This window comes from Spea bombifrons, chromosome 10, assembly GCF_027358695.1.
Source record: "Spea bombifrons isolate aSpeBom1 chromosome 10, aSpeBom1.2.pri, whole genome shotgun sequence".
Taxonomy (NCBI): Eukaryota; Metazoa; Chordata; class Amphibia; order Anura; family Pelobatidae; genus Spea; species Spea bombifrons.
The window spans coordinates 26,702,691-26,722,266 of NC_071096.1; the positions used below are offsets into that span (position 1 = coordinate 26,702,691).

General features: G+C 37.8%; 1 protein-coding gene across 1 annotated transcript in view; it reads left to right on the plus strand.

Annotated features, from left to right (window-relative positions):
- Window positions 1-19,576, plus strand: part of ZNF423 (zinc finger protein 423) — a 124,048-nt gene that overhangs the window by 64,583 nt on the left and 39,889 nt on the right. Inside the window, exon 5 of the mRNA XM_053449711.1 lies at window positions 877-961. Coding sequence (XP_053305686.1) covers window positions 877-961 — 85 coding nt within the window. The remainder of the gene's footprint in view (window positions 1-876; window positions 962-19,576) is intronic.

Sequence of the window (19,576 nt, forward strand, 5' to 3'; positions counted from 1 at the left end):
GGACTATGCGATGGGAGATTTGTCAGCCGAGTGACTTTATTACTACTAGAAAAAGTATATAATTACAGTATATCTATGTGTGCACTATAATTATGTATTTCACTATGTTCCGGTCTGCAATAAAGTACTGGGCAATGTGTCGGTGCAAAAAGGGGATCTTCCTAATTCCAAGCATCAGTAATCTATTCTGCTCCCATTGTAGTGTTCTTGATTTGGGGTTTGGCATTAGTGTTATTCCGTGTATATTTTAGGTTTCACAGGGACATAATCAATTGAGGATGTTGTGATACCAAATAGACATGGGTTAAAATGAAGTTGTGGAGGTGGTAAGAAAGGTAAACCGGAAGAGAATGACAATGAATACAAATTATGGTATCGGAAAGACAGATGTTTAATGCAAAAGAGGCTTGGTAGGAAAAAGGATTACTGCAGAAACCAATTTTGCTTCAATCGTCTACTTTTTGTGTGTTTTTAGAGCCCTCTCAGGAGCAGCTATTCTGTAAGCCCTAAATTCATAGCATTTATGAACATCTAAACTCAACATGTTGTAAAACCTATTTTTTACCAGTTGTGGGTTTTTTTTTACCCGTTGAAGAGCTAGTATGAATTATACACCTATTAAAACAATGTAATGCCAAATAACTCATCAACATCGGGACTTTAATGAAACTTGTATATGAACTACATGCATACTGGTGATGTTGCACTAATTGTATCTAACCCCGTTGAAGCAAACAACTAAAAATTGACACTCCAAATCCATTACCGATACAATTGCTGTATAATGGCGCATATTAGTGATCTGTAACTGTGACATGTTGTTTTATTGTGGCCTATGTAAATGTCACCACTTTTTTTCTCCTGTTTGTCAAATAGAAAAAGACTTACCAGTGCATTAAATGCCAGATGACCTTCGAGAATGAAAGAGAAATTCAAATTCATGTTGCCAACCATATGATTGGTAAGTTGCCAGCATCTGTCATGAAACCGCAAACGAAAAAGATAATCAGGACAATTCTAAAATGTGTCCTCTCTTCACCCTAGAACCACGTCATGGACATCTTTTTTTGTAAACGTCTGCATCCTAAGTAATAGCTACTAGTTTTCACCCATTTAAGAACAATAGTATATCAATAGCTTGTGTTATGATATAAAACTGCTTGTACTGATCTTGAAAAAATGTCACAATTGAATATGCTCTAGACATATTTCTCCTGCTATCAAAATGTACCGTAATCATACATTTAAACCACAATGTTGACGTACCTAGCTCCTTGTCTATCAGTATGCTGCATATTTTCATTGATCTCAGTATTACATTGCCTGCAGGGTATAAGAGGTCTTTGTGAAATCTAGATTTATTAAATATCAGTTTAGTTCCTTAAATGATTGCAGAGAATTAGTCATCAACATTATATATAAATATAATATAAACTAAAGGAATAATAAAAAAAACAACAAAATTTATATAGTGATATATGCAGGCTTGACACCGAAGGTGTGTGAGCGTGAACAAGCAATATTTATGGTCTCCTCTCAAAGTCCTTTCTGTTGTGCATTGGAACATCTGTGTGCAGAGAGGAACATGGATATATTTATATCACAGCTTTACCGGCGTGCCTGGGGTAACTACTTACTACTAGTACTACTACTACTACTAGTACTACTACTACTACTACTACTACTACTAATACACCTTTCTGTCATGTCTGTGTTGTAAACCTAGTGATTTAACGTTTCATGTATTACGCAAATTGGAAATAGTAATTGCCTTCTTAGAATTGCTACTATTCTGACAGTCACAATGTACCAAGTTACCATTGTCGTGTACCCCGAGAAATTAGATTACCGTCGTTTGGAAAGAATTGGAACTCTGACATCTAGACATCGTTGTTGTCAAATCCCAAGCAAAAAATTTGAATCTGATTTTTAGGTAGTAGTGATTCATGTTGTAGAATCTGAGACCTGCAAGCTATGTTTGGAATCCAGGCTTGATAGGTTATTGTATGTCCACTGTTGATTTTTCGGAGGTATTTTTCAGCGTCAAGTCTTCTGTGGTTCATGTTTTGTTGAATTTCAGTTGCTGTACCAGAAGGGACAACACAAGGACCTATAATTTAAGGCTTGCTGTATTTCCCTTTTTTTTTTATTTCACTTCCCCATCCTTTCTTGTTAGCGTGGCTTCTAAACGGCAACCGTCTCTTGTAATGTGCATTGGAAGCCCAGATTGCAGCCTGTACTTACAGTGCAGGAGGCATGGAGCCCGCTAATGAACGGAGATTAGTGGTGAGAACAGGGAGCTGATTGTAGGTCTCACGGCTGAGGAACAAGGTTCTGTTCAGGAAGGCAAAACCCTCCAAGTAATTCACAGTCTCTAATATAGTGTGCATTAAAGCAGAGCCAGTACCAAGCAGCATAGCTTCCCTGCGTAAACAGAGATCTATACAAAGCAGAAATGAAAGACAGACGATATTCCAGAGACGTGCGCTGCTTATTGTTACTCTTTAACTATGAAATGGTCCATATGAGAAAAGGCAGAATAGAAAACCATTGCTTTTTTAAGTTTCACAAGTTGTTCTAAAACAGAATGTTTCTATATGTGTGCAATATATATTCAGTGTAGAATATTAGCATCCACTTCACTTTCCCTTTCTTTTTTAACCTTTTCAACAATGAATTGGAGAAGAGGCATTCCCAAAAAGTCCAAGTCCATCTGTGACATCACCATAATAATGTTGCGTCAGGACCTCTTTCTATGTAATTCTCCCATGTGGCAATTTAAAGTTTAAGAAACATCACACTTTAGGACTTTAAAAGGAATTTAACACAAATGCCTGCGCTTTCGCGCTTACACGCAGCTCTGACGAGGACGGCAGCACAATTACTGGTGTAAACCTCTATTTGTAGTTCTGAAGCTTCTGCGTCATCTTTAGTAATTCATCCAGGATAACGATCCTATTTTATCACCTGCCAGAGGTGAGATCATCTTATTTCTGACACCTAAAGGTTTAAATTAACAAAATTCTCTATATGGCGTCATTTCTGTATTTTAGGAATTATACAATGACTTCCTCCCCCTATTTGTTTCATTTTTTTTTTTTTTTTTTAAGTGTGTGATCAGAAATTAAAATGGTGAAAGACGCCATAATATATAGAGATGTGCAGTCTTAGGAAACATATTATGAGATGTAAGTATTCGTGGAATGTGTTGCAGTCGCATCAAGGGACGAAGGATCGTCTGTGACCTCCACTAAATTTAATTTTTTTTTTAGTTGAAATCTGAATTCTTGGCCAGCGTAGAAGAGTTTTTTTAGTCTTGTTTTTCCCCCTCTTCTCAGCCTGGCGTCGTCCTCCGATACGAGGCTAAAGCTATTTTGGGTTTCTCTGAAGCAGCAGAGGAATCTCCAATCTCCGCGCCTGTTTGAATAGTGATATCGAGTCTGCTCGGTTGCCAAACTGGCAGCTTCTCGGGCTTGTTCCCCCGCAGAACGTGGCAAAGTAATTCTGTGATTTCTCCTCTTGAAGCAGCCGGCAGATAGCAGCCAGGGCTTCAGGGACCATAAAGATGGGAGCCAAATTATATTGATAATAAAGTTGAGACCAATTGTGAAAAGGGTTGCCACCTCCTAGGTCTCTGTAGAAGTAGAAAAACACCACATTTGCATTTTTCCATTTCCATATATTGACTCTGAAAAAAGGAGAGGCCTTCACTCAATTAAGACCTATAGCTTTTGGGACGCATACAACAATTTTATAAAATATTTACAACCCTATTTGCATTCGGTATGCATGTTATTTTTTTTTCCTGTCTCATTTTCTCTTGGTTACCATGGAAGGCTGAGACCTTACAGAATCTGTTTAGCCCATCTAAGTGCTTAACCCTCTGTGTGCTCAAGTAACCCTGCTTTTTATGTATATTTTATATACACCACGTTATTCATCTTTTATATTGTGTTCTAACTCACAGACATTGTCTTTGCCCTCGGAAGAATGTACTTTGGCGGTTACTTGTCGAATGAATGAAATTTTTTTGTTCCGTTTTTCGGTTTTTGTGGTACTGTCCATCACAAATCATTGGAGGGTTGATTCATGAAGCTCACACTTTATTCTTTTCTCTGTCTTATATCTTGAGACATAGTCTTGTCCAGTAGGTTTGAAGCCTTACCACCTCTACGCCTAGTACAAGTTTTAGATTTATACCAATCGACTCATCGTATATTTGTCTCTTTTGTTTTTCTTTAAGTATTTGTGAGTTTTAGTTAATTATGGCAGTGTTAACCGCAGTTTAACCTTATCGTTTAAGAAAAAAATGTGATATTTGGAAAGGTTACTACTTCATTTCGAATAATAAGTCAGTATTGCTTCGGAAACCGACCCTTTTTTATTATTGGCAACTAAACATTTTGCACAACTTAGGCAAAATGCAACCTTTATTTCTTTGTGTAAATCCTCATCTTTAAGTGCGATATGGTAGTATTTCCTAGGTAATTTGCAGTTGTATATTTTATTAATTCCAACCAGATTATTGCCCCCCTGCCAGGTTTAGTAGAAACTCACTGCGATATGAATAATTTTTCCTTCATTAAGAAATTTGCACCTTTTTGCAATGTTCTGGAATTTCGAGAACAAATGAAACATTACAGCCAGAGTAACTCATTGTGTGATTTAACGCAAAACAGCAAGAATCATTGGAAGGAAAACACATGTTTTTGTCCTCATATAATATAACTGGTTACTAAACTATTTTCTAATGTTTATTAAGAGTTAAATATCTATGCTTGTTCTAGTTCTGTTATACTCCCATTTGCTCCTGTTGATGTTTAAATTGGGATTTTTTTGGTTGTTTTTAGCCCAAGGATGGTCACGGATTTTGGCATCAATGCTTTAGCTCCATGACATACTTTCCCATCTTATTTCGTAGAGATTCTTTTATTTATCATTCTAAAATCTGAGAGCTTGAAGATGTCAGAACGATCTGTTTGCATCATAGAATGTATATTCACATTTTTAATTTTCCATTTCAAACAAAGAAACCAAATATAGATCTTCTTACTTAGTGAAGTAATGTTAACCTTGTCGGATCATTGTTTTTATTAAAAAGGTAATCCATCGTGTCCATTACCTGGTGGTGTCACCAGTAAGAGAGGATGTTTTGCTCTTGTGAACGATTGGTAAAATCTGCTTTAAAGCTATTGTTTGTGTAATAATCATTGCTATAGTATGAATTCTTGTGTATATATATCTTAGATGTGGGTACATTACATAGTATTCATTTAAGACTATCACTTAATGCTTCATAGGGCTATTTCTTCTCTGTTTCCTCTTTCCTATTCTCCATAATCTTTATCTCACACCTTTTTTTATTTTAACCATTTTCTGTTACACATACCATCCTAGGAATAGAATAAAAAGTTAAAGTCGGTGCTGTTTATTGATTTGTTGGAGCTTCTCACTGGAATTTGCAGCTCGATCACCCGTGGTGCACAGAGCAGGTATGGCTCATGCAGAGCACTGTTACCTGCCCCATGCTGTCCGCCCAACATGCATCAAAGGCTTTTTGCTTGGAAGACCGTTCCGGCAGGGGGCCGAAGGGGGGGGGGGTTGTAGTTCTGCTCCCCGGGAGAATTCTTCTAAGACGACCAACATGAGAGTGAAATGTGTTGGTAAATATGCAATGCAGCCAGTGGGAGACAGAATGAAGGATATGAAGCAGACATTACTAACGACTTCTTGTCCTCTAGCTCCTTGGAAATCTGCCATACATTGTGATATCAGACAGGTATACGCTGGATATAAACAAAAAACACACATACAATCCAGGTATATCTGAGGATATGCAGGTTTTTTTTCTATCGTTCTGGACTCTTGGTGATTGTAGAACATTTGTTTCACTCTTTCTCTTTGGTCTCTTAAAATATACCAATTTAAACATTTCACGCTTCTATAACACTGAAATGTTGCTAATGATTTCAAATTCCCAGTGCTAGCTTAGAACGCCTAATATAATTAGGAATCCTTGCACCAAATTATCATGCACCAGCTAAAGATTAAAGTTATATTATCCCCCAAACAGTATTTTGTGCCCCTCCAATATCTGGAGGCTTAGCTGGTGGTTTCCTAAGAAAAATAAACACCAAAAAAGTAATTTATGTAACCTTTGTCATATGATGCGACGAAACACCTGTACTAATTATTTTCCCCCGTAATGATCCAAGCAAAACTTCCAGTGATTCTTTACGCAGAGATTATAAAACAGAACTTCTGTAGATTGGGCTGGTGTAACCATGGGTAAGGAGAAGGTACGCTCCATCCTTAGCTACAAGTTAATCTGTATGTTGGCGATATTCCTCTTCATTTCATAAACTTAACTGAAGCCATGGCAACTAGCAACAGGAGATATCAGAAGGGTCGCTTGGGGCATTGACTATTTCACCTGATGCACAGCAGTGTAGCTTCACTGAAGATCTGATTAGGTGGAGAGATTCCACTCCAGAGCGAGAAACTTTGTTCACACGATGGAGCGCATGTCCTAAGGTGGGCAGTTTCTCAGTTTATTACAGAAAAATATGCCTTGTTACATTTAAATTGAAGCGTTAAAAGGGGAGACAAGAGTATGGAAGACCCCAAGATAGCTGCACTTGAAATCCCGCATGCGTTGTGATTAGGAACGTAGATTAAAAGCGTTTAAAGGAGTCATTATCATTTTGTTTACCTCTGTAACATAGAAGACTCGCTCCAAATACGTAAGCAATGTGCGAAGCAGTGAATACTGATCAGTGTATACATTAAAAATGAAAGCTGTATACGGAAATTAGGACGTAATCAGACACAAATGGTTAAAGCAGAACCTGATCATTGGTTTGAAAGGCAAATGAAAGAAAGTCACATAAGACCGGAACCAAGAAGCAGAGACGAGGCAGATGGTACAAGGCAGAGGTTGAGGAGCCGGTCCTTAGCGTCCTCTCTACCAGAGAAGAAGGAGGTTTTAGCTGAAACCAGTAACTATAACACATGTGAACCATTTTGAAAAGATGTTGGTGTCAAAAACTGCGGAAAACGTAAACTCTATTCATTGCCCTTCCACCATTCTACCATTGTGTCCTTGTATTCAATCATATTCACTCGTATGAAATCAGCCAGACAAGAATTTCCCCAAAAAACGCTCGAGAACCATGGGATACCATTTAAAATTTTGATTAAATGACTGAGGATCCATCCCCACCCTTACGAAACCTCTGAGATTTTAAGAAAACGATAGATTCACCAGTGCTAATGCAAGCATATCCTCAAAATCAGGCTGCCGGAATAGAGAACACGTTGCATTTCCGTGCATAGATTCCAGATTTATTAAATACCTTCCAAAACAGTCAATTTTTTAGAACAGTGTTCTGCACGTTTTGGTTTCTTGCCTTATTGGAAGAATGGCTTTTCCTGCCATTAGCCTTTCCAACTTTTCAATATGCTCTTGATGAACACAACTGTTTGGTTTATGAGGTAGCTTAATAATTGAAGACTCCAAGCTGTTTGGGCCTTATTTTTCTCAGGCTCTGTTGGCATGTAACCTACTGTAATGTAAAACAGACTGAATAACTCATTGTCTTTTTGGCTGCGTAAATCCAGCGTCACAAGTAACCGCGGCCTACCGGTTGAGATACAGCTATTACCTGAGATGCGATACCTACTACGGTAGTATTTCGTCTTGATCAAAAACACCAGGACATGGCCACCATATTATGACCTGTGCATGTCTTAATTGAGAAATATAGCTAAAACCCATAATAATTCTGAATAATTACACCACGTTACTGCTAACAATTTAGGATATGATTGTCTTAATTGGAGTATTGCCAAATACTGTTTGGCTTCCATATTTGCGCATGTGGTTGATGAACCCTCAATCTATTTTACATTTGTTTACAAATTATATGATCTTAGACTTAACGTTGGATAAATGGTTCAAGACTGTGGGTGGGAAGGGACCTGTTGACTATGGTTTTGTTGTTGTAATGTAATTTTTTGTTCAAGTTCACACAGTTTAACAAGAAATTGTCACCAACCAACGACGAGACAAATCTGAAAGGCATGGTTGATGTTTGTTTGCTCAATGGACTTGTTGAGAGAGAGATAGCAGAAAAGCCAGGTCGATGATTCAGAGTGAAGTATTCACTTTTTTGTGCCCTTATTTTATGTCGTGTTTTTTTTTTTTAACTGGATTTGTTCCAATCTACGATCTCTATAAAAATCAATAGAAGGGTTTACAACTTGGAGATGCTGCTAGTTAAGGGCTGACCTGGCTTGTACCGGACACATAATATTAATAGAGCCCGACTGGATGTCCTAGTCTTATTTGGTCAGTGATCCAACAGTTTCTGATATTTCAAGGAACTAATGAGTGCTACTTTGTGATGTTCGTTGTTTAGAAATCCCTTAATGAGTGAGCAAGAAAATAGTTCTAATAAAACAAGAATCGTATCATGGAATAGGCTTTGTGTCTTAACGTGTAGACATAGCTTGGTGTACTTTAACTGGAGTGGCATTCTGTGAGGGCTGGCATGCCGTCGGCTCGCCATAGAGGCAGCTGGACTTCATTAAGAGCTGGTGTTAATTACCGGGAGACGCACACCAACACTAGGGGCTACACAGCAAGGGTCACCTTGAGATAAAGGATGTTTGTGTATGTACATGTGGAATGATGGCCACCCCTTGCTGAAATCTTATCTCTTGTTTATCATAGAGGGAGGTAAAGGGCTTGTTGATATTTTTAAAACCATGACGGATTGCTCATTTTACCCACACTGCCATCAATAGAGAATATATGAACTTAACCTTTTGTTAGATGTTGTGACTTTTCCATTTTGATTACTGTGTGGCCATCTTTGCTTGGAGAATATTGCATGGACCATGAGCAGATTTTTGCTGTGCCGTGTATATACATCTACATCCACTGGTACGGGGAATGCGTATTTTATAAACCTTCTGGGTTAGAGGAGGATAAATAGACGGAAGAAATAAGAGGAGCAGCGTAGCCTGTACTCCATATGCATGGTTGCTCACAGCTAGGGCATCTGTAGGCTTTTAGGGGAAAAAAGAACTGCGGTTAAAGTACTAGCAATTAGATGTTGCCAAAAATCCAGCAGGGTTGATAGATTTATCTCTCTTTGCCTATACGGCTTAATCCAACATAGATAAACTTGAGTCATTTTGTGGGAAATGATGTAATTTTATGCGTTTTGTACGTTTCGGCTGCAGCCTTCTAACCTGACATATATACCTGTAATTAGGGTATCAATAACGTCCATCGTTCTGGTTTATGCCGCGGAAGCTGCCACGAGGCGCTCACTTCTACAAATGTGCTTTTATGGTTCCATCCCGGAGCTGCTCGCATTACCGCACTTCATGTTATATCGTGCATCGCTGTTACACGGTAGTTACATTCTTATAGAGTTTGCAATTAATGATGGAATAGATCAAAAATGTTTATTTACAACTATCAAAGTAGTGTAATTTTATAAGTAATCCGTTTTGTGGACGCTTTCTTGGAACACACTATGTATCAGAACTAGTTGGAAATCACTCTGTCTCTCAATCTAGCTCACTCTCAATCTCGCTCAATCTCACTCTTTCTCACAATCTCGCTTTCTCTCAATCGCGCTTTTCTCTCAATCGGGCTTTTCTCTCAATCGCGCTTTCTCTCAATCGCGCTTTCTCTCAATCTCGCTTACTCACTCTCTCTCTCAATCTCGCTTACTCACTCTCTCAATCTCGCTTACTCGCTCTCTCAATCTCGCTTACTCACTCTCTCAATCTCGTTTACTCACTCTCTCAATCTCGCTTACTCACTCTCTCTCTCAATCTCGCTTACTCACTCTCTCTCTCAATCTCGCTCACTCTTACTTTCTCTCTCAATCTCGCTCACTCTCACTTTCTCTCTCAATCTCGCTCACTCACTCTCTCTCTCACTCTCTCTCAATCTCGCTCACTCTCAATCTTTCTCTCTCTATATATCTATATCTATATATATCTATATCTATATATCTATATCTATATATATATATAGATATAGATATATATATAAATTGGTAGCAACCTACTAATGGCAGATGCGGGTTCATGGGAAAAAGAAGCCCACCTACAACTGCTGCTCGTTAGGGCATGGAACGTACCGTTAATAATGCATCTGTGAAACTCAGCTGTGAGGAAGCAGAGTAATTACCCCGCTACAGTATTCCGCACTCTGGTGTCATTACTTTGGGGGCTCCGTTAACCCTGGTCTTGCCAGATGCGTGGCACACTGTCGGATCAGGGGGTTAAAATTCTTTGCAGACCGCACATCACACATATAAATAACGTGCCATGCCATAGCTCAGAGGTAATTTGCCTTTTTCAAACCTTTACGACCCCTGTGAATTTCCTTTTCTCCTTTCCCTCTCGCTGTTACGCCAGCTGAAATCCCCAGAAGAACAAAAGGTTTAGCTGAAGCTATGAAGCATGTATATATTCACCAGCTTCTGGCATTCAGATAGGGGAGAGAAATGGGGAGGGGGGGTGGAGAAATCAAAGTACTCCATTGTACATGTTAATACGGAGCAAAATGCACACAGCCAGACATTAAACCTTAGTAGGATTTAGGCATTGTGCAAAGTGATACTCTGATCACACTGGAATAGGGCTGTGAGGCACAAATGAAGGCATCTATTTATTTGATATTAAAATACTTGTGTGCCTTTTAACTGTATTTATTGCTTGTATTTGACTAAATGACCGCTTGTTTTTTATTGCAAACTTTTAGCATCAATATTTAGCATCAACAAATTTTTAAATAAATATATACCCCCTATATTATTTTTATGTATATATTTGTGTGTGTATATATGTATATGTGTGTGTGTGTGTGTATATATATATATGTGTATATATATATATATATATATATATATATATATATATATATATATATGTGTATATATATATATATGTGTATATATATATATATATATATATATATATATATATATATATATATATATATGTATATATAGCCCATAGTACAGTGGTGCAGAATATGACACTATATAAATCAATAAATAATAATAAATAGCACTAAGATTTTTTTTTTTTTTTTTTTTTTAAGACGCAGTCCAAGTAACTGCAAATCTTAAAAAAAAAAAAAAAGCCCTTTAACCTTTTAGCATAACATACACAATTGACATTTATTTCCTGTGAATAATTTTCTCTGTTTTTGTTGTTTGTTTGTTTTTATGCAAAATCTGCCATGTTTTCATGTTGAAAACTTTTGTCAGAAATTCCATCATACATCAGACATATACTGCATATGATGGCGCTATAAAAATCAATGAATAACAACAAACAGTAAATGTGAAGCTATGAGAAATCACTAGTTTTTAGAATATTTGAAAACAGTTAAAAAAAAATCACATTTGGTATTTCAGCCATCTATATGGGATTTATTAGCACCTTAATTATAAAGTAGAAAAGACATGTTTATTTGTAACATTTTAATGTTTCCTGATTATATATATATATATATATATATATATATATATATATATATATATATATAAATAAATATATTTCAATCTGCCTAAGGGATGAGGTTCGTTTATTTTGCCATGTTTTTTTATTAATCTAGTTGGCAGATACACTCTCTGGTCCCCTAGGGACAGAGTCCACATCTCCCCGTTCCTTTTACGCCCCCTCCTTACAACCCCCCAAAAAAGTAAGAAAACAAATGAAGTGTTTGAATACTGTGCTATGAAGGGAACAGCCCTGTAGTGAAGCAGCGGTGATATTAGAACAGATCTCATAAGAGATCCCCTGGCTCCCTTGTACTCATCGGAGTGGCACAATCCCAGACAGCTGGTCTCTCAGCATGGGCTGCGCATGCAGCGAGGAAGTTGGCACACTGGCGAAGAACAGGTAATGCTCTAATTTCCCCTGTGCAGATGCGGCCAGGAATATCTTAATTTATTGGTGTGCTGGCATGCAACGGGGAAGCTGGCAGAGCAGCCTTGCATAACTATTAGCAACAACAATATATATATATATACCGTATATATAAATATATATAACGCTGATCTGATTGAGCCTTGGCTTTTCATTAAACCGTTTAGTAATCATTGCTTTTTGTAGTGTTTGGAAGGGGCCAGAACAATTCCTAATTATTTAATTATAGATATGTAAGTAATGCGCAGGGAGCAGCGTGCAACTGAGCATGCATGAGTGTTTAGTTACAGTATTAAAACAACAACAAAAAAAAGGATAATGAAATAGAACAGTCATTTGCTTCCAGAGCAGCATGAGCCAAACGTGCGTTTGCAGAGAAATCCCCCTCCCAGTCCATAATATGCCAGCGAAATCAAACCACTCCAGCACCTACCATGCCAATGAGGATTTCACCCTCCCAAAACCCCAGACACACAGGAACAGACTCTTCCTACGCCAGATGCATCGGAGCCGTGTCTCTGACTCCGTGGAACGTTAAGTTCTAGTGACAGACACTCTTATAATTATCCCGCAAAACCCTTCATTGTATTCATATCATTAATTTTGTTTGGGTTGTTAGATTTGATAGATACATTAAGCGTTTATATTGCCCTTTTCATACACTAGATGGAATTGCCTTTGAACATTCAGCCGGCTAATTGCTGGTAATTTGTGTTACTAACGAGAGACGGAATAGTAGGATAACATTAAACTCAACAGTCGGTTAACAAATTTGCCTATTCAGATCTCAGACATATCAGTTGTGGTAGAGTAATCCTGTGTCATTTGTTTGGTGTATAATTGGGTGGAGGGATAATATTTTTAGAAGCTGTGATCTTAAGGTGTTTTAGGCGAGGGTGTGTGAGTGTATGGAAGTGTAAAACGCCCTTGATAAATTGGGATTTAGGTTTACTCTTATATCAGTACCTTTTGTAAATCATTCTAATAGAAAGTTATTCAGTATTTCAAGCCATGCTTAAGATCCCAATCCAATACATAAGATGTCACTTTGCTATGACGGGGAGAACTAGGTTAACCTAGATTAATTAGGACCATTAGGTCATTTTGGATCTAAAGCAAATGTTCCTCATGACAGGAGCAGCAAGAGAACAATGATCAGTTGGCATATTGTCTCTGCTGATTGGTTGAGGTGCTCGCTGACTTCAGCTTTAGTCTTTAGCCAATGAATGAGATGGATCTCCATCTCATGTTCTATAACCAAAAAAAATCCAAGAACAAATGAAAAAGAACTTTGGTTTCTATCAGAGAAAAGCTGTCTGGTTGATTCGCTAAAATGGTCGTTGGTAGAGAAGTTTGTAGTAGAGTCGTGCAAATTCATTATGCAGTATGAAGGGCTGACCCTGGCAGGTTTATCCTACAAAATGGGCTGAGCTGCTCATACATAATGCATATATCAACTGATTTCAATAAGTTTTACTGATTTTATGGATGATACAGGACCAGTCAAGTTTGTCTTGCATGAGTAGCTCGCTAGGGATGGACCTCTCTTCTGAAACTCTCCTGCCATCTCCCGCTTTAGTGAATAAACCCCCATTTCTGCACCCAATGGTATATCAAACTGACAGAGTAAAATGACAAGATGTCAATTAGATCAATTTGAAATCAAAACAATGTGTTTACAGCAGTTTATTATTGCTCAGTAAGTAGATTCCAGGCTCCCCTCCACCTTCTTCTAAGCGACGTGTCATATTTAAATCAAAAAGCGTTCGTGCCTTCCTGCACCGGGTGAGCACACCTAATTGTATTTCAATTGAGCGTTTGCTATTTCGAAAACTGCAGTTAATAGGATTGAATGAAAAGGGACGTTCCTTTTCATCACGCGAGACAACAAAGAAAGCCGAGGCAAACGAAAATATTATTTCGTTTGAACAAATTATAGCGGCGCTCTCTTGGGTTCTTCCTGGGCCTAGATGAGGAAAAGCACTTAAACAGCGTTCCATCAAACTAAATTTTTAACTACAATTTTTCCTTAGATAAAATGTGTTGGGAGGATTCAAAGAAGATTAGAGTTCACCTCAGCAGCGGTATTCAGATTTGAACAGCTAATGGAAGTCTGCAAGAAACTGTTAATGTCTATATCAGGCCTCTCGGGAATTCCGACTTCAGAATTCTTATAAAAACACACTGAGTTGATTTCATTTTGGTCTCTCTGTAGACTATATTCGTGTAATTTCAGTAAGTGTTATAAGTGTTATTTTAAGTATTATAATGATAATCCCCTTTGACAATAAAGTTTCCGAATCCCAACTTCTAGAGCAAAAAAAAAAAAGTAATATTTATCTCTTATTTAATATAAGCGTTTTTGTTTGATCTATGTAACCGTTTTATTGCCGGAACGGTTTATGTTCCTTTGTAAGCAAAGCTAGCTACAAGCGGAGGTATTACCGGTATATATATAATACTAAAACGAGGTATTCTAGTAAACCATTTGCTTCTATTAGTTAGCGGAAAATATACTCTGTAACATACCTCCCAAGTGTTCCTGTTCAGGAGGGACAGTCCCTTTTGGCCCCAAATCCCTCTGTCTCTCTTTGCTCCTCTGATGTCTTTTCTGTGAGCTCAGAATCTTTTGCCCTGAAAGTTATTAATATTATTTACTGATTTATATAGCGCCATCGTATTCCACAGCGCTGTCCAATGGGTAAACGGAAAACAACAAGTAGTACATTTATCAACAGAATAATGTGTTTATTAAATAGATTTTCGAAATAAAGTGCATTATTCTCACTCTAAGTCCTTTAGTGAAGACAGAGGCATAATTCAGTTTATTCAGCTATTTACGCTAACCCTACAGACAACAAAACATGGAATTACTCCCCCTGGCATGAAAAGGGTTAAAAAAAAAAACTGGGAGGCAAAAAAAAGGAAATATAAAATGATTTTGTAGGATAGCTTCAATGTGAAGTTCCGATAATTTGACTTCAGGTTTCCTTATCAGACTACGGCTTTTACATTGCGAAAGCTGCAATCTGAAATAATTTCTTTGTTCTTCGCCACTGATCTCGTAATTGAATGTGTAACGTGTCAATGGCTGTAAATAATCTAGCTCTAATTGTATTGTTATTCTTCTCTGGTGGCAGACAGATAATGCCATAAAGGTTGGGTGGTTTTGTAACAGTGGCCAGCAATACAAGAGAAAGGGCTTAGGGTTTAAGTCGTGTTCTTTTATTACCGGTTCCAAGCTGATGCCGTTAACTAGACGCTGTACAGCTAGTTACGTTTCATTGATGGCTTCCGTTTGGGCTGAGGAATGGCAGGCAAGTGTGCATGAATAACATCATGTTCATTCCAGGAAGTCATTTCTGTGTGGTTTGAATATTCGATAATTATCTTTGGCGATGCTTTTTTTTACAGCGACAAAATGATAGCCTTTTGTGGATTAATTTTAGAGGGCATCATTGGACCGAGATTTCGGTTTCAGTCAAGGATTCTGCATTAGTTTTAGGAAGCTCTGGCCATGAGTCCATTAACATCAGAAAGTTATTTGTTTTCATTTGTGCAGGAAAAGCACTATAATGAGCCATGTAGTTATACCCCCCCTCATAACTATCTGTCGGCATGAAGGCATAAGCTTTGTTGATTCAGAATAATAAATAGTTTAAGGGGAACATAAGGGTTTTTTTTTTTAATATCAGTCACTAATCATCTGTAAATAAAGAAAATTATTTGTTGCTAATGTTATTTGTACTTTATTGAAAATCTTTTGATGTGGAATCTCTTCTTTTAACTTAAGTTTTCCTAACTTTTCTTTCTTTTTTATATTTTATTCTGTCCTCCGTTGCGTCATCTTCCTTCTGCCTGCATGTGAATATGTTCTCCTTGAAGACAAGCATGAAATGATGTAAACTTGCCATCGCTAGTCCCGTTTCGTAGTCCCGGACTGACCGACCGGTGTGTCGAGCACTTGCCTTATTCAGTGCAAAAGATAAAGTTCAATCTTCTCTATAAATGTTTGTAGGAACATCTTGCGATAAAGGGCTTAAACGCTACCTAATCACAGGAAGGAAAGAATCTCTCTCTTCACAAATCCTTCTTCAGAGTTAAAGGAGCGTTACCTGAACGGTCGCTCGATCTGGCATACTGGATAACGGCAGTGTGTTCTGTTGTCTTGCACAGATCTCTAGGCTACAGAAAGCATGGGGTCAGACTGGACTCGTTTTGTTTTCTGCTTAGATTTTACGATTTACTTTTTTCTTTCCCCAACAGCAGTACGCACTAGTATAGTATTCTACCCCCCCCGTCTTCCCCGGATGATAGTGTACTCCTAGGCTTGGACGTGATTGCGATGTGCCACTGGCTTCCCTGAATAATGCAAGAGGCATCATTACAAAACTGTACACTTCCCTCTATTAGATCTCCACTGCTGCCTATTAGGAGGTTATATTACAGGGAAGGGGCTCCTGTAATGGCCACAAACGTGTTAAATATATTTATTGTAAACGGGATATGAATGTATATTCTGGGGTCCTCAGACGAGGTGCGGTGAGATTGCAGTCTGGAATTCTAATTCAATTCTCCCGTCTCTGCATCATTCCCTATTCCACAGAGCCCCTGGTACTGCCTACCTTACTGTATCATTTAAAGAACGGAAAGTAACTATATTTTTTAAGGTGAACTCTTATTACAGCCGAACAACCGGCGAACGTGCCCTTGCATGACTAATAGCCACAAGGTATTAGATCATTATTGCCCCCTTCGTTGCCATCAGTGCAAAGTGCTCGGCAATAAAGCGCAAAGGAGCCTGCTTAGAAGGAGCATGAGAGGCAAATTAGAGATGTTCAGGCCACTTGCCCTGGTATCCCCCGCTGCTGCTGCTCTCATCCTCCATGCAAACACATACCCAGTGACAAATCTGTTTGCCGCTGTCATGATACTCGTGCTTTAAGGACTCAAGCAGATCGAGCACATTTTATGTGGCCACTGACCCATAGGCTGGCCCCAAATGAGACTCCAATGTGCCCCCGCACGGAGAGCTCCTAAAGCGCAAGCGTAATGATGTGAGCGCATCGGGTTGTTTTTCATTCTGTGAAAAATGGATGCTTTATTTGCTGCATTTCACGTTCATCTAGGGGGTGCCCCCCCGAAAATGTATAATTGTTAATAATTAATGATATTATAATAATAATGGATAATTGCTTATAATAATGATTGACGGAAAAATGTATTGATCCTCAGATGAGTTTTTTTTGTACAGAACAGGTACAGAATGCTTTTGAAACCAGATATATATATATATATATATATATATATCTATATATATATATATATCTATATATATATATACGAGAGAGAATACAATCCTATAAAAAGCAGATTAGGGGTGCTTACTAATTACACCAATGTGATCGTTTTCAGAAGCTTGTTGCAGTCTAGAATACACCTGTGATTAACCATTTAACCCATGACAAGTTGAACAACGTCAATATTCATAAATAACCAATTTTTTTGATTGTTCCGGGTGCTTTTGCAGAAGGCCAGGTGGTTGTCGTTTATAACTTTTCTTTATAGAGATAGGCCTGATAATGGTAATATTGGCGATTTAATGGAAACGAGGATTCTACTAACCACTACGGTGAAGAATTAACACTTCTGCGTATGGTAGATGATGTATTATTGCAAAGGAGGCGTCCTTGTACAAGTACCCAACAAAGTGCAATATTGCGTTGGAAAGGATGGTAGAAAAAAGTTGTATTAACAACAAGTCAGTAAGACATTAAAGGGTTAGTTAGTGGCCTTTGAAAATAGGTGTTTCTAATTGTTTGGAGAGGTTGTAGAGCATGGTCTAGTGTGGAAATAAGACGGAGCAGCAAGACATATTTAATTTCCTCCCAAATAATTGTCCACATGCTGGGTACCCTTTTCCCGGTTAAACATCACTTCGTCAAAGGCGAAGATTCACGTCTGAAATGCAAACTGTTGCTCTTTCCTCGCTGTCCGAAAACTCTTAACCCTACAATTGCCTACAAAGAGCGAGAGGCTTTTATACTAGCAAAAAATATGGCTGCAGAATTTATTTTTATAAATTTATAATAATAAAATAAAAAGAACCGATATAGAGTATGTAGTGATATTTTGTGTTGTCTTTGTAATGTACTAATATACAGATACATACAAAGGCAGTCTTTAGCACTTCCATGAAGTCTTTGCGGACCTGTGGCAAACTTAGATGAAATTGGATTGTTCCTCTGGCCGAAGCCCTGCCAGACAGTGTTTTAATTGCTTCTGTTCATTTTGGTCCTAATGATCAAATAAGAAGACTGCTTCTCTAATATGTGGACAGAAAGCCAACACAGAATCAGACTTGCATCACTCGCCAAGACATAGTTTAGTGAAGCTGCCCCATTTTAAAGTAAAATATGGGCATCTTGTTTCAAAAATATCTGAAAGGGTGACTAGGAAACGAAGGGTGGCTTAAAATACGTACTCATGATTTTCTGGGTTTTTATACCTTTTACAAGCCTGTCTCAAAAAATGAATTTTAATATTTCCGAATTTGTTCCTTGAGATGCCCTATAATACCGAGCTGTTCCCAAAAGTCTGGCGAATTCTCCCTGCCCTCAAACCACAGCTTGAACAAATCCTTTCTTTATACGTTTCATTTATCATTCAGTAGAGTGACGCTGGGCTTAGAGGTTATACGCTCGGAGCAAGGATTCAGACAATGTTACACTGTTCAATGTGCTATTGTTAGAAGAAGGAAAAATAACGTCAAAACTTAACACACTCAAATGTTTGTCTTCTTACAGTTCCTTCTGTGGTGCTTCAAATGAGTTTACCATTATATTTTTGGGTTTCTATCATTTTTATGATTTCTGGAATATGAGAATTTACCTTCAATGTTTTTGTCAGAACTTAACCCATTAAACAATCTTCATAGACAAAGGCCTTACGTAGTTACAGTGTAAGGTTATACAAAAGTCCTTCATGTCGCACCTATCTAAGACATCCGTAATCGCAATGATCTAGAGTAAGGCACATACAGGTTTGTCAAGGAGGATTGGATCATGTGATGATACATGATATGGAGTCTTTGTGAAATAGCCTTCCAACAAAAGAAACAATGATTAAAATGGTTCTGCAATCCATATTTATATTACAAGCTTCTCTATAGATGGTGATCATGAGATCCATAGACTTGGGAATTCCCAAGGCCACATTATGTCTGGAATATGGGAAGACTTCGCTCTCTATATCTCTATTTTCTTTTGATTTGGTTAATCCTTTAAAGACCTCACTGCTGTTTAACATGGCAATGTTACCCGGTTTTAATGGCTCTGATTAATAAAAATATTCTATAAAAGATATGCCCTTGCTCTCAGTAGTTTAAGAAATAGAAACACACACACATAAACTTTGTATTCATAAATAATATCAGGTTTGTTTTTGAATCTGTTTATGAAATAGGAATAACTTTTCCCAATAGATTTAACACAAATAGCCTACTGGACTTAATTGATCAGTTTAGCACCCTATCCTTCACCTATTTTAATAACAATACCTGGCATAGAACTGGAGATATTGCTTTCATGGAAATGCTTTAACATTTTTCCAA